Source organism: Columba livia, chromosome 4 (genome assembly GCF_036013475.1).
Source record: "Columba livia isolate bColLiv1 breed racing homer chromosome 4, bColLiv1.pat.W.v2, whole genome shotgun sequence".
NCBI classification, from domain to species: Eukaryota; Metazoa; Chordata; class Aves; order Columbiformes; family Columbidae; genus Columba; species Columba livia.
Window position 1 is genome coordinate 41,675,683 of NC_088605.1, and position 16,783 is coordinate 41,692,465.

A 16,783-nucleotide genomic window follows, 5' to 3' on the forward strand; every position below is an offset into this window, starting at 1 on the left:
TTTGATTCCTTGTATTACTGTGCACAATAAATATTATTACATATATTTTCCCATCCATGTTTGCTTTTCTCCTTCCCTTTTTGTTTTAAATTACCTCTTATATCCACACTAATATTGATCCGTTTACATTTTTCAGATAACAAATGTTTTAAACCTTTTCTACAGTTTTCTGCTATGAATTCTATGTATTTTTAAGTCAGTCTTTCTTCTTGTCATATGTAAGGTCTGTGTGTACCCATCTGAAAACTGAGGAATTACAAAACACACTTGAGTCAGTTTGTTGAGTGAAATCAGTTTAGCAGAATACATCACACCAGTTAAATTAGTTATATTCTTGTGCTAAATATCCTGCATTTTTTAAAAAAACAGATTTCATGACCTTGTGCTACTTAGGCTCTTGAAACAACCACACAACAAGAAATATCAGACAAAGAAAGAGTCATCCCTTTCTAAAACATAGTTATCCATTCTTATTATGTAGCTTGCCTTTGGGAACAATTTTTTCAAGTATGACTAATATTTTCAGAATGTACTTGAGGCCTGATCCAACAGAAACTCTTCTACTGACTTCCATAGTATGACTTTACCTTTTTTTTTTTTTTTTAAAAAAAAAAGCAATTAAAAAATTCTTATTTCTTCTCCCCATTCAAAGCACAAAGCTTACCAGTGAAATTTCCACCTATTACATATGGAATGACACCCCCTGGCCATATTCTTTCTGTTCGAGATGTAGCAGCTCTGGGAAATCGGTTTTTCTCATTTTTTCCTGAGAATTTTACAGTAGTTCTTCCTTTAGATGTATTATTTTGCTCAAAGCCTGTAATGATAATTAAAACACTGAATGAGAACACACACACAAAAAAGAGAACAATTATTTTCCTGGAGGTCAAATTATTTCTTTATGCCCTTTAAAAGCAGGACATTGCTGTTATGCAACAGTTTATTATTACTTAGTTTTCTGATAAATGTTTGAAATGAACAGTCTTAATTTTTCAAATACATCTACAGTAATAATTTGCACATATTTTTGTCAACTTGAAGGCACATTACATAATTTCATCTAAATTTTCTCATTTAATAATAATAATTTTAAAAATCTCACTCCCTGTGTATTTTTCTTTAAGAAATTTGGATTTTTCCAGCAAATAAGGGAAGACTTCAGACAGACCCAAAGTAATCAAGGCATTAACTGTCCCTTTCATTTCTATTGAAAAAGCTAGAAAAAGCAAGTGCATGACCATCCTTAAAACACTGAACAGAAAGAATTTATCAAAGTGTAAGATTGGCTGTTATGATCAGGAATTACAAGGAAAAAGTAGATAAATTATTTGAAAAGTTGTATACACACGGAAAAAGTTAGAGGTGATCAGTTCTCCCTCCAATCTCTATCCCTTGTAGCAATTAACAGTAGATACATTTTCAGATGAAAATGTGAGTTTCATTTTCATAGTAACCCTACAGCTCCTCAGGTTGCAAGTGTACATTTTTAATAAACAAGCTTTTGGAACCCTATGGATAAGTATTACTCATGGCTGAAACTTCTCTAGATGACAAGTGTCTACTGTTTTCAGATATATTATTACTATCATTCATCCCGTTATAGGCAAATCTTTCCCAAATCAGCTGAAACTTACTGTGACAACAGAAGAGGATACAGATAGTTTGACAAGGACTTGCATACCATACCAGGTGCTTCTTCTGAAGCAATTTATAAGTTAGTATGATTCCTCATTGAAGGGTGCACCTTCCCTCTGTGAGTATCACCTGTGATACCACTTCCACCTAAGTGTTAATGGCTGTGTCAGAATGAGGGAGGATTCTGGGGCAGGCTCATGCCTGTGGTATCTTGGCAAAGCCCCAGGGCTGGGAGAGCAGCAGAAGCAAGAAAGGGAAGAAGATATGGCACAAAGCAGGGAGAAACCTCTCGATGCACAGGAAAAAAAAGCCAAGCCTGCCTTTGTAACAGCTAACATGTCACATAAATTATATCAGGAATGATGGAGAAAATTTCAGGGTTAAAAAAAACCAAACACTCAGGTAGAGCAAATAACTTATCCTTGTAAGTAAATAAATGAGAATTACACAGAAGTCCAAAATGCAGGTAGAAACCTCAGAAAAAAACTGTTGTTACGCTTAAAATGCAGTCATTACTGAATGACATTGCAAGTTAATATAGATGTTTTACCATTCAAAATTATTTTTATCAACTTTCTTTTGAACTAGAAGTATGAAATTTATGCCAAATTGTATGCAAAAGATGACAAACTTTTATGCAAAAATTGTAATTCTCTTATAAAGGATGAAGACTGTATACCAGAGCACATCTGCAAAGGCAGTTATTGTGCTCTGGTTAATCTTACAAGATAGGCATTGATGCATTTAGACATAATGTGGTGTGATTACAATGGAATTTCACATGTTTTCCTTGTTGAGGTGGAGGTTTTAAGACTTTAAAGTGATATCTGCTTGCATCAAATATGGTGAGTAAACTCCACCAGTATTATTGGGGATTCCACTTACATAGCCTGCTGAATTCAATTATGTTCATACTAACAGAAGAATGATTAGCAAAAAAGTGTGGATTTTCAGTGTAACATACCATAAATGCTTCAAACACAGTATGAATCATAAGAATGCCCCAACCGGATCCAGAAAAAGAACAAAACCAAACCAACCAAACAAACACGATAAAATTAGCAGCTATGCATCATAGCCTACCTGTACTGAAAAGACATTGTATTGACATCAGCTGGTAACTGTGAACACAGCCATATGAAAAGGCTAAGGAATTTTTAATATGAGATTCAAAACTACATATTTTTAGCTTCCAGATTTGATGCTGGAAATAGACCTCTAAGAAAATGCAACAAAGAGCAATTACTATTCTTGTACTATTTATTTTACAGTTTGCTTATGCCAGTATTAATACAGAAAGGCTTTAAAGTGTTAAAGTGCTATAATCATTAATGCTCATGATACATTATCACATCAGGCAACCTGCTAATGTAAACAGTGAAAATACCAGAGCCAAATCTTCTTATCCTTTCTATAAGCTGATAGAGGGCACCTCGTTTTTTTGACATTCCATGTTCTCCAAAGCCACCTTAAAAATATAAAAATAAAAAAAAAAAAGAATTTAAGGAATTTTACAAAAGTTAAAAACATACAATCTTACACCTACAGCAACTATGTAACTGTAAAACCTAAATGCCCTGTGAAAACTGCAATGCATCTTAAAGGAAGTTTAACATGCTTTGATGACTCATATACAAATTCTTCAAGTATTCTTGACAATCAAATAAAAACACATTTTAGCTGAAAACATTTCTAATATGCATTCCAGAATGTAAGCCAACATGTCTTTGTTATTCAGACACGTCAGGACAATTACATCATCTAATTATTATTTGGAACTTTTTTCTTCCTGGTGACCTCAGCATCCTCAGAACCATATTGGATGACAGCTAAAAGCCTTACTTTCCCAGAAATTTCCTGTGAAAGAAAATACCCAAAGTTTCATCAGGAGAAGGAAAACAAACAAACAAACACACACAAAAAAATAAATAAATAAACACACACACCCCAACACAAAACCAAAACCCACCTAATACAAACTTAATTTGGCTGATTTTACCATAAAATATTTGATTTTTTTTGTCAGCATGGAAATAGATGCCAATGCACTCTAAAGGCTTTGAAACATCACATACTGGTGCATATTACAGTAAGACCTCATAGGCATATATATGTGTTTCATTTCAGCAACCAATGAGCAAGAAAAACTGTAATTAAGTAGTTGATTTTAACATTTACTGTGCCATTTACAAAAATACAACACATTTCTAGGTTTACTGCACACATTTGATGCATTTGCCACATACTCCCTTCATGTATAATCATTCTGTAGCTGCAAATGCCATTGCAAACACCAGTACACCAAAAGAAATAATATTTATAATACTGCGCTAGTCAAAAAAATTTATTCAGAATTGTTCAGAAAGTTTTGTGATTTTCAGAAGTTTGCAGTAGGCTGTATTTTAAAATTCAATACCTGTTATAGGACAAGAGAGTTTTCAAACTACTTTTACAGCAGCAAAAGTAAAAAGATAGAAATAAAAGGACCATCAAAACCTCCAACTGCCACTAAAAAGACCTTTCCCAACTTCCTATAAAAATTTTCAATACATATGTGGAAAACATATTCATTAAAGAGCACTTAAAAGCATATTACAGATAAGAAAATTCCATATAAGGCAAGTGAGTATGTGTGGATACTCAGTGAATAACAATGTGCCTAATTATTTGGATTACACTGTCACATAGTTGCTGGCTCCCTTGAGAAAAATTTTCCAAATTTTTTAAAACATTTTACATAGATGAGGTAATAGTTCAACACATTCCTTTCCATCAAGTTACATGGTAACTATAATATACACTAGAGAATATAACAATTCCATTCCCTGTATTGATCATCATTAATGCAATTGCCTCTTATGCTAACATTCATCTTATAAAAAAAAAAGACAAATAGCTGAAGATTCTAAAAAAAAATATTACAAAATACTTAAAAGCATTGACTGTCACAGACATAACAGAAAAAATACCATTATTTACATAAAGAAACTATTTCACTGTCATTATTTCTAGAAAAATATTAAATTATAATTTCTCTGTTAACACAGCCTGCATCTGCCGCTTAGTGAAAAACTAAACAAGTATGTCACATAACAAATTTGTCTTACATTAACAATATACGGCTTTGCCAGACCACAGTCTAAGAAAGTTAAAAAATAATACATAAAAAATCATATTTGCTACATCATCTCACACTTCAGGCAGGAGAAGGTGGCTGCTTTTGACAGTTGGGATTCACAATAATACGTATATAACAATTTTATCAGCTTTAACTTTGTTGCCGTTTACAATGATTATGCGTATTGCTTGGACAAAATGACACATAAAATGACAGACCTATACTCTGAGATGCTCACAGATTAAGTATCTGACCCTGCAAATCCAGGCAGATAATCCTCATCAAAAGGAGTAGTCAACATAATGTGAAGCAGAGCCTCTAAGCCTCAGGATTTTTAATTAATAGTTGCAAAGAAAAATGCGACTCCACAGCTCCATCTTGGTGATTTACACCCAATTATCTAACCATTTTACCTGACATCACCTTTACTTTGTAAAGGTCAACAACAGAAAGTGCTCAGAAATCAAGCTCATAATTAATTGTCAATGTGTCTGTAACCAAGGTGAAATATTAATTTGTTTTCTATTTTACAGACATTTTAAATTCCTTTTCTGGTTGCTACTTAATATCAACTAGTTGTTGGCAATTTACTCATTTGTAAATTAGAGCACACCAGGTTGTGCAGTTTGCAAAAACAGGCTAAACTCCTAGATTCTGCAGGAAAATGCTGTAAATTTAGAAAAATAATTACGTATGTAAAGTGTAAAATTGAGTTCTCCAACTCTGTTTTCAGAAAAGTTGAGAAAGTTGAGGATTCACTGGGAGTCATTACAGTTAACTTCAGCAGAGTTTGTTCTCCAAAGTTCAGTCCCACTGACAATTGCAGTTGCATGGATTTCTCTTGTGCAATAAATGCAGAAAAATTTGATCCAAATGCACCTGTAATCCTCAATAGGATGACTCAATATCCTGAACAGGACACTGTCCACAGGAAAAGATAATTCATGAATCTCAAAACAGTTAAGGAAAGAAAATTAAGTAGAATATTAAATATTATTAAACCAGCTTAGAAATGTGTATTCCTTCTGTGGAAATTGAAAAAAAAAAAAAAAATCAGCTGTGCAGTTAAAAAGAAAACAATAAAAACAATAGAAAAGCAAGAAGAAAAAGGAAAGTCAGCAGGCCAAGGAAATCACTTGACTGCATCCACTTTAAGTGGAAATGACCGACCTCGATCTCTACATTGTCTCAGCACAAGTAGTGCCTGAAATACCTTCAAAGCCAATTAAAGCGATTTGTTTGGGGGAAAAGGGGGCAGGGAAACTGCTGAGTGTATTAACATTTTAAAATCCAGTCTTGATCTAGAAATGACCAAAGGTGTTCCTGCCTTGAAAAAAACAAGTGACTTTAAAAGGAAACAAAATACATTTTAAAGTTTCCATTAAAATAATCTAATTATGACACCTAACTAGAAAAACTAAAAATATTTCATATATATATCAATACTGGAAGGTTAAATAGAAAATTGATTCTTTGGTCTGAAAAATTTCTTTCTGATCATTCCTCAAAGTGATCCTTATTTCCACAAATCAGGAATCATCAAAGTAATAGTAGCTCAGTTCAAGAACATAAAGAACATGCTTAACAGAAAATAAATTTAAATTATGCATTTATACATTTTCTAATTACATTTTTCCCATTCTTTTCCTAAGTAACTTACCGTTTTTGGTATTACAGCCTGAAAGTTTACAAATTCTCGTTATGCATTTACAAATCAGAACCTGAAAGCATAGCTAGTTTTAGACATTAGATAGACATCCATTGAAGATATAAATTATGTTTTCTCTCACGCACATGTACATATATATTCACACATAAATAACATCTTTTTATCTGTCTGTCTGAATATCCAACTGCCTGCATTAATCAGATTGCAGCTTCTGGCACTCATGTACTGTATGTTAACAATAGTAAATAAACATGTATTAAAATGTCAGATAAATAGTTGCTTTTTAGACATGGCAAATTCTAGCAAGGATGACATGGTCTTGTGATGTTTCTATACCTGAGTATGAATCTGTAAAGAACTGAAAACAGAGCAAAAGGAAGGGTTATAACCCAAGACTCCCAGCCTCGCCTCCAGGATTCCACCAATGTTCTCCATTGGACATTTGAGGTCTGCTATCAGGAAATTTTAGCAATAAAAGAAAAGCTTTGTACAATTTCCTTTCCCACATGACCATCTGCAGAGTGGACTTACAGTTCCTACCAGTTTCTGCTCTTCTGTTCAGCAAGATATTTTTAATCAGAAACACCAGAATAAAATTACAATTTTAGCTTTTGTCTTCCTCTCTTTAAAACAAATGTATACTCATCGTTTAATAGCATTTTAAAAGTGTGAACTAAGAGTACCCAAAACATTGTACTGAATTTCTACACTTAAAACAGAGATCACCCTCTATGAAGAAGTAAATAACAGGAAAAATAAGTTTAAACAAACTTGAAATATCATACCTGTGTTATGGCCAAGTCTTTCATTGGAGTGCTGCGTAAGGTCAATTGTCCTGTCAATTTGAAAGATTTTTAAGTCTTCATCATCTAAGGCAATATCTCCCCAAAAGACAGCTTTAAATAAAAAAGAGCTCAATTTAATTAAAGAATTTATTTAGACATTAAAACCAATCTGATGAGTATAATGTCGGGTTATAACCCTTGGGAAAATACATGACAAATACTTATTTATATCCAATATATTTGCTTACTGATATGTATTTTTATATGATGAAACTACCTAGCAAAAGACAAATACTTTGTTTCAGTATTCTCTTAAACTCCTACAATCTTTTTAATTTCTTTACACATTGCCTAAACACAATCATTTAAATGTAATATCAATTTATTAACAAATTTTCAGTATCTGTGCTGCTTTCTCAAAGTAAATACAACAAAGCATAAAGGACACTGAAACAAGTTAGCATTCAAACTACGAACTCAAACATACAGCACTGAGAAAATACAACCTTTACATTTGGCTCACATCTTCCTGAAAATGAGAATTTGAAGCAATTTTTATTATGTTCCACATTCCATACTACATTATGTTTGCCTCAGATAATTATATATGTTTATTTTCTGTTAAACTGAGTGAAAAAATCCTTTTTCATTTTCCTCTCTGTTAATTTGTATGCTTGCCATTTATAATCTCTATTATTAGGATTCTTGCAAATACTTTTATTTTCAAAGCTCCAGCTTCTCTCTTCTTTTTAACCTTTCTTTGACCTCTTTGGTGAGTTTCTTCTTCTCTATTTTCCTCTTATCTTTCTGGCTTTCTCATTTTTTTTCTGTTTGACTTTTGCATAGCTAGGTCATCTTCCCTAAGTTGCCATCACAATTCAATGAACCAAGACACAGGCCCACCTGCAAGAATTTGGGATCTATAACCTCAGTCTTTCATCTCTGCCTGCTTTTGTTGAGATTTTACCCTGAGACCTCCCTGCCAACTTAAACTTATCCTTAAAGCTGAACTCAACAGGCCATATCCTCAACTGCTGTGAATGAAGTCAACAGAGCATATATCAATTAACCTGAGCTGAAGTGGCTGTTTATTATCTTGATACAAATTCTTCCTTTCCCCTCTCTTCACTGCCTCCATCAATAGCTCTATTATCTGTCCCCTCAGACTCACAAAAACCCTGGGTTCAATCCTGGTGTCATCTTCAACTCTTTCCCTTCTTTCCCCCATTCAGGAAGACATCACAAACTTTGCCTGGTTGTCCACTATACAGTTCCACAGCAAAATGCTTTCCTTGTTTCCATACAACTAAAATGTTGTCCAAAGTCCACCTGTTACCAAATCATTCTCTCTGGTCTACTTGTTTTTGTCTGTCTGTTCACTATATAATGTTGTAGAGACCATTCATCAGACAATATTCTCAGTAGTTTCATGTTGCTGCAAAAGTTGCTTTTTTCTTATTTATTGATGCTCACATGTGTTAGCATTGAATCAAATCCATATCAAGAAACTCTTTACTTACGAAAAAAATATCTGTATTTCTAAAGAACTCCCAGATATTACATTACTTCCTCATATCTCCATTATTTTTCCTGAATGCAAGGCAACTAGGAGAAAATGCATTAAAAAAGCCTCTGGTCTGCCATGTAAAACACCTTAAAAAAACAGATCACCTTCAAAGAGTTCAAAAATGAAAATGAAACTTTTCAGTTAAAAACATAACCAACATCTTATGTCTTCCTTAAACATGGATATTTCCATGTATATAATTTTTACACAAAAAAATAGAATGTCTCTTAGAAAGCACAAGTATTTAAGACCATTTCTGAAACTGTTCAGTCACTTGCAACACATTTCTGAACACTCTCCTTTCAAGGGTCACTCTTTCCTTATGTTCACATTGAGCACACTGGGGACATCTCTCCTCTGGCTAGGTTGCTCTCGCCAGCGATGGTTTTTACCACCAGGTCAAGAGGCAGAGCTAGTGGCAGCTCTAGATGTGTTTTGTTTGGTTGGCTGTTGGTTTTTTGTTTTGGCTTGGTTTGGTTTGGTTTTTGTTTGTTTTGTTTTGGTTTGGTTTTTTTCCTTCAGCTTCTAGGAAAAAAAATCTCAAATCATCAGAGTTTTGAACAGTGGGGGAAAGAAATTTAGTAGTCTCCATCTGACTAGAGTTAAATATCAATACTATGATAGACAACTTCTAGAGATCTCTCTTGGATGTAATTCGTAACAGGGGCCACTGTACAAGCACAATGACAGACTGCAAACTTTAATAAAAAGAACAAATAATGGTAAGAAAAAGAAACTTAACATTTTGGTCTACAAAGACATGATGTGCCTCAGCAGAGGTCACAGGGGTTGTCCACACCAGACTCAAGGAAATGCTAATGCTTAAGAACAAGCCCGTTTTTCTTTCCTGGTAATATTGAGAGTTAACAAAAGAAAGGTTCTGATTTGACAACAGATGATGCAAAAAAATAGCTCTCTGACAGAAATGCACTAGTAAAAATCCCCTTGGTTTCAGTGTGTACTGATATATAAATATGAAAACCCAAGGCAAATCAAGCTTCATAATAATAATAAAGTAGAACAAAAAATGGTGGAAAATATCTTCCCTAGTCTTGATGATGCGTCTTGATCACATTGCTGTAATTGTAACATTTATTTTGCCATGAAAACACAAATAGCAAAGTCTAAACCCTGTGAATTTGTTTGACATAAAAATTTGTGTGCACACATATAAAATACACCTCAGTGTTCAGGCAAGGTATAGTGACTTCTCTGTTGGGTTAGAAAGGAAAACAAAGCCATGCTATTTTAATTAATCATCTGGACTGCTAGATAGTTTTTTTATTAGCAAGCAGGTGCAAGGTTAAGTTTAACAATAATATAACCATGGTAATATAACAGTAAGTGATGATGCAAGTTTGAGGTAATTGTAAACAAGTAATGCATGACCAATAGGAGCTGGGTTCTCTAATGTATTAATGAAGTATGAGTTAACACTGAAGAAATATATATGATTGCGTTTTTAAAAGTACAATGGAAAGTTCAGAGCTTTCTTCAGACCACTGTTTTTTTGACACAAGGCAATTCTGTTTTACAGAAAAAGACAAACATGTAATAAACATACATGATGAAAGGCAGAAACCTGGATAGAACTCATTTGACTTCAGCAACGATTTAATAATTGTCACTTTTACTTAAGTAAACCTGTGGTTTTCTGAATTAATTTCAGTGAAACTAGGAAGATATATACCTAGCAGAAGAAACCACTGGTAACTATATGCTATTTAATTTCAATATAGTCAAAACAATCAGGAACTGAGACAAAAAGGGAACAGATAACTGCTCTTTAAAAAACACATCTATTTTGCCAGTGAAAGGTCAGCACTGAATATGAATTCTGCCCTTCAAAGCCTGAAGCACAACCCCACTTGAATTATAAAAAAAAATAAATAAAAACAGGTGTCTCCCACAACTGTTAAAATTATCCTTTAATTTTTTTGAATGCCTGTGTAAGTGTAAAACTACTTTGTAACAAGAGAAGACCTTAGTTTTATTATCTCCTGCCTTAAAATTTTTATGGCCTGAAACTATCTGAAGAAGTCACTCTGTATACTTCATCATGTCACACCCCAATCTTAAACCACAGAGAGCAAGCAGAGGATTGTTTGGGTATGCAAGGCATGATGTTAAAGACTTTGCTAAGAGCACGTTAGGATTAAGAGCTTTATTAGCTCCCTCTAAGGAACTTCTGACAGAATTGACCTGGTCAGCTCTTCACCTCCTTCATTTTTCACAGATATTTAATTCGTAAGTATCATTTAGAAAATTAACAAGAATCTGATAACCAATTCACTTAGTGTGGAAAAAATAAAAGGATGGAAGAACTTTCAAAATTATCCAAACAGAATTTTAATGTACCTGCACTTATTTCAGGTTGCTTCATATTATCTCTTGTCCTACCCATCTATTCAGTGATCAGGAAAACTTGATGTTTACAGGCAGCTTTTTCATATAATTTAAAAATGCAAGATTGACAATAAACTTAATAAAAATCTGTTGAAAATCTGAGACAGTATTAATTGCAGGAGGAAAGTGTTTCAATTATCTTTTATTACATACAGGTTCTTAAAAAAAAAGAAGAAAATTGATATTTTTGTCCAATACTTGATAAAGGGGTACATACTCTGTTATGCCCAATATCATGCAACTTTGTTTTTATTGGGGGGGTTATCTTTTATATGGCCACTACATTATGCATTTACACAAATTAAACTGGCACAATACATGCATCAGTTTCTGAAAGATGGACACAAAGTGATTACACAGTAGAAGTAAGTTTTTCTGTAACAGTGGAGGAGGATTTATGTGGAGCTTTTAAAACAGAAAGTACTCTTCACTAGCAGATGCAGTTCTGCTTCATACAACCCTCAGCCAATCAACATCTTCAAAAAGATCTTATTTTATTAAAAGACAAAACACTGCCATATAAAGCAGCGAAGTGCTTTATACATGTAAACAATCAGCTCACAAGCATGAAAATAAACGGCAAAAGAAGTGGGTTGTAAAAGATATCTGCCATCCACAGAAACACACCTTAATATTCGAAAGGAAAAATAAGAGGATCTATAAAATACAGATCACGCACAGGAACTACAGCTACATTCTACTACTTTTAACAGGAACTATTATTTTATCATAAATAATTAAGATTCACCCACAAAGATCCCTTTGCTAATCTACTCTCTTCCAGCAAGTCCATTACCACATCAAATACCCAATATTCCAAAGGAATAAAATATGCTGCTACAGATATGAAATATTTTTTTTAGAGAGATGAAAACTCTTTTAAGTATATGGATGTATGCACATGATATTAATCAATTAGCATACACAGGACAAAAAAGGCTTTTATTACTTTCTAAATGATGCTTGGAAGTCCATGGAACAAGGGAGAAATCATGTGCTTAAATCCATGGGTCTGAAATATGTCTTAGAATGGCTCATTCTGGGATCTGAAATATCTATTAGCATGTGAGTCTACAAAATACATACAGGAGTATATTCCTTATAATTGCAATAACAAAATTATCTACATCAAACTTCCTTCACAATTTTTTCTAGAATTATTAGTGCTTAAAACTCAAATCACAAACAGACATTTTTTAATAAAATATATTCCTGATGGTGTTCCTAATGATATTAGTACCAAAAAACCAGCTCTGCCTTGGGATCAGCCCAGCACAGCAGCTACCAAGGACAGCTCTGGGAGCCGGGCACAGGCAGAGCCCACCACCGTCTGCAAATGGTTTCCATCACAGGATTTGTTCTGATTGACTGGGCAGGCTAGAAAAATGTTCAGCTTTCCCACATTGGGAAAACTTGTGGAAAATAAGATGAGAGAAATTCTTTCTTAGACTTTCTCAAACTGAGATGTAAACTGTGATCGGCCACACAGGTGTTCTCTTGTTCTGTGAGCAGATGAAGAATTGTGACAGGGAATTTACTCCTGTACCAAAAAGATACCAACAAAAAGATTAAGGCAATACTAGAGGACATTTTAAAAGCAAAGCCTCAGATTTTAGTATGCTACCGGGAGTGAAAAGCACAAGAAGATTATGCTTCATCCCCTTCAGAGAAGATGCCAAGAATGGACAACAAAAACATTAGAGTTAACTGCATGCGAAATTGAAATCTTCAGAGCTCCTTTAATATCCTTCAATGGGAGGTAGGACACCCAGCACTTTTTAAATTCTGACCAGTAATTCAGGCAGCAAGAGCTGCCAAAAAGTGCGATGACCCAGGTTCAGGGTAGATATCCATCTAACCCACATGTGCAACAGTGCCAATTAGTATGCTCTTCTATAGCTGACTCATTGAGTACTTCCCTGTAAAAACACAGCTATGTGCATTATATTCTATCTTGGTGAGTCATTTTGTTCCGTACAATCCAAAGGCTTACATAACTGCCTCTAACTCTGAACAGAAAAAGGAAAATTTAGAGCTAAATAAGTAAAAAGAAATTCACCTCATTACAGGGAAGACAACATATGCTACTATAATTAACCTGAGTTTGTATTCCCACTGCCTTCAAATCTGCTCAGCCTTTCCAAGATTTTCAAGTGCAATACATTTTTCTTAGAAATCATTACAATGAGAACAAGACAGTGCAAATAAACAGCAGCCACAAGTAAAAGATTGCATGCCATACCCTAACCTCTTTCTATCATTATTCATCGTAAGTGCTACCTTCAGTCATAACTGTGTAGTAAGTTTCTGTGTTACTATATAGAGCTCACGGGACTTTCAAAAGAAATTTATGAGTTGAAATTGAAGTTAATTTAATAAAATGTTTGATAATTATCCAAATCAGTTTGACTTTACAATCAACAAAAATATGACAGAGGAAAAAAAAGAAAAAAAAAAAAGAAACTTTAACAAAATTAAACAGAAGACCAAGGCAGCCTATTTTCACAGGCACACCTAAACAAGAAGTTAGCTACTTCATTAATTTCACCATGCATCATTTTCAAATCTGTGCGTCACTATGAACAAATGTTAGTAAAACCTCCTAACTTACTTGAAAAAGCTCACATAGACACACCTGAAAAGTGATATAACACCTCTGATTGGTTCCTTCCATGTTCCTACTTATTGTAAAAGTAAATTATGTAAAATAGCAAGCTCATCGACACTCATACCAGTTCTATTTTTTCAAGACTCCTCCTTTAAACTTCTAACCAAAAAGCTACTATTTTCCCTAAGGAATGTATCATTTCCACATCTATCAGAAAAGAAAATATTTATGGTAGAATACTTCAAACATCTCCAGACTGCAAACCAGCAAGAAGTACATTACCTCATTTTTTTCAATGTGGCATGTCTTGGCAACACCTAAAGTTATCCTTAAATCAGCTAGCTTGTGTATGGCAGTAATGTGGCCTTAGAAGCACAAATGCAATTTACTCAAATCTTAAATGATGCGGTTTCCCTGTTGACATCATTACCTGCAACTCATGACTGTCTCATGTCACCCACTCTTAGAAAGTTCCCCTATGTTCCCCATGCATGATGCTTTTAACTTCCTTCCTTCCTTTCACCATGCATTCACATTTATAGGTAGGGTGCTGGAAAGGCAACAACCCTGTTGGGGACAAGTTACACTTGTGGAGCCCCATCTGTGGTACATAGCATTTCACTGCAGCTCCTTTGCACTGTTCTCCAAACTCTACAGGAAGTTAGTACCAAATTGATCCAACCATGACATAAAAACAACCAGGTATGACCAGATGGTGGACACAAAAAAAACCTGTAGAGCCAAAGACGGAACAAGAGAAATAATTGCTGGTGAGGCATCCCCCACCCTACAGACCCAGCAGGTTCCAGACACCCCTCCCAAGCAAACATCAATCAGATGATAGCATAGATGGGCTATGGGTTAAGGGCATGCAGCACCAGGGCATATTCAAAGCAGAAAACATCTCCAATGCAAAGCAATACTCTCAAGGAAAATGGAGTATTTGTGACACTCTTTATGAAGTTAAAATCTTCACTTACCAACAGAGGCATTTGTAGAGGTTGATCTTTGTGAAAGGAGGTACTAATTTGATAGAGATGTTTCTCCATGACACAGCATGAATCTTGATTTATAGATATCCATTTCCTCTGAGCTAAGTACAGCTTTTACTTTGTTCTTAATTTGAAAGTAGCAACTTTTTCAATCCCATTTTTTCTATTTCCTTTTTAGAGGAACAGATTTCATAATCCTTTAAAATTAGTACAAAATGAAAAAAAAAAAAAACCTTCAAGAAAGCAAGGACTACTTTCACAGAAGTTGCAATCTTAGGTAAAAGGACAAGCTTCACTCCTAAACATACTGAGACCATCATCAGCAAATTTGCTGATGACACCAAGCTGGGAGGGAGTGTCGACCTGCTGGAAGGCAGGAGGGCTCTGCAGAGGGATCTGGATAGACTGGAAAAATGGGCTGATTCCAATGGGATGAAGTTCAATAAGGCCAAATGCCGGGTGCTGCACTTTGGTCACAACAACCCCCTGCAGCGCTACAGGCTGGGCGCAGAGTGGCTGGAGAGCAGTCAGACAGAAAGGGACCTGGGGGTACTAATTGACAGGAAGCTCAACATGAGCCAACAGTGTGCCCAGGTGGCCAAGAAGGCCAACGGTATCCTGTCCTGTATCAAAAATAGCGTGGTCAGCAGGACAAGGGAAGTGATCCTTCCCCTGTACTCTGCATTGGTGAGGCCACACCTGGAGTACTGTGTTCAGTTCTGGGCCCCTCAGTTCAGGAAAGACATTGAAGTGCTGGAGCGGGTCCAGAGAAGAGCAACACGACTGGTGAAGGGACTTGAACATAAGACCTATGAGGAGAGGCTGAGGGAGCTGGGGTTGTTTAGTCTAGAGAAGAGGAGGCTTAGAGGTGACCTCATCACTCTCTATAACTACTTGAAGGGAAGTTATAGCCAGGTGGGGATTGGTCTCTTCTCCCAGGCAGTTAGCAATAGGACAAGGGGGCATGGGCTTAAACTCTACCAGGGGAAATTTAGGCTGGATATTAGAAAGAAATTCTTTACAGAGAGAGTGATCAGACATTGGAATGGCCTGCCCAGGGAGGTGGTGGACTCGCCGTCCCTAGAGGTTTTTAAACTGAGATTGGACATGGCACTTAGTGCCATGATCTAGTAAATGGACTAGAGTTGGACCAAGGGTTGGACTCGATGATCTCTGAGGTCTTTTCCAACCCAGTCGATTCTGTGATTCTGTGATACTGAAAGGAATTTTAAGGGCAAGCTTTTTAACAGTGGGACAGCTCCTCTGTGAAATATTTGGTTCTTGGTGAAACCGTTCAACCTGGCAAGCTTCCTGACTTTCAGTGACTTTTTTCTTTTCTTTTATGGAAGATCATCATCAACTACACAGACCTTGTAACTGGTAAAATCATTCCTCATGTAATGAGTTAACTGCTGAACTGAATGCAGCGGACACTGCTGAGCAGTAAAGGTGTCTGCACGCTATGGTGGGAAGGAAGAAGCTACTCTAAGAATTTTTTCATCACTGATCACTGGCTCAGGCCAGATATTGACAAAACAAAGCTACAGAAAAATACTCTGAAAAAGATCCATTTATCCATCCTGCTATTAACTTTTTTATTATAATTTTCTACTATTTCTAGTTTTAGACTGCAGAAAGAGTAAAAAACAAACAAACAAAACCACACAAACAAAAACAAAACAAAACAACAACAACAACAAAAGAAAACAAACACAACCAAACATGATCCTTTCTTAAGAGCAGTTATCAACTACTTCAAAAGGAAAGCCACACTAAGAAACTAGTGGCTCTCAGAAAGATCAGGACTAATTTTTCTCACCACAACAAATGCTGAGCTGCTTTATATGAAACCACATGCAAGAGGTACCATCATTTCCTGGGTCTGTCACTCCTTCTGCCGTGGGGCTAACAGGAGCAATGTGGGAAATACTGATCCCTCTTCCTGGGAAGGGTGCATGCCATCCCCAGCAGAAGCCACAGCTCCAGTATTTGCTGATCTTTCA

The 16,783-nt window shown here is 35.3% G+C and overlaps 1 protein-coding gene across 6 annotated transcripts in view; it reads right to left on the bottom strand.

Moving 5' to 3' along the window:
* TLL1 (tolloid like 1) overlaps positions 1-16,783 on the bottom strand; it is a 136,402-nt gene that overhangs the window by 68,541 nt on the left and 51,078 nt on the right. For 4 of the 6 annotated variants that reach the window (XM_021287563.2, XM_065061387.1, XM_005502506.3 and 1 more), the window contains 3 exons: positions 7,208-7,318; positions 3,023-3,103; positions 665-817 (listed from right to left, as the gene is read on the bottom strand). In XM_021287563.2, coding sequence (XP_021143238.1) covers positions 665-817; positions 3,023-3,103; positions 7,208-7,318 — 345 coding nt within the window. Of the gene's footprint in view, positions 1-664; positions 818-3,022; positions 3,104-7,207; positions 7,319-16,783 lie in introns of those variants that run through there. The other 2 variants (XM_065061388.1, XM_065061385.1) reach the window with 2 other exon arrangements.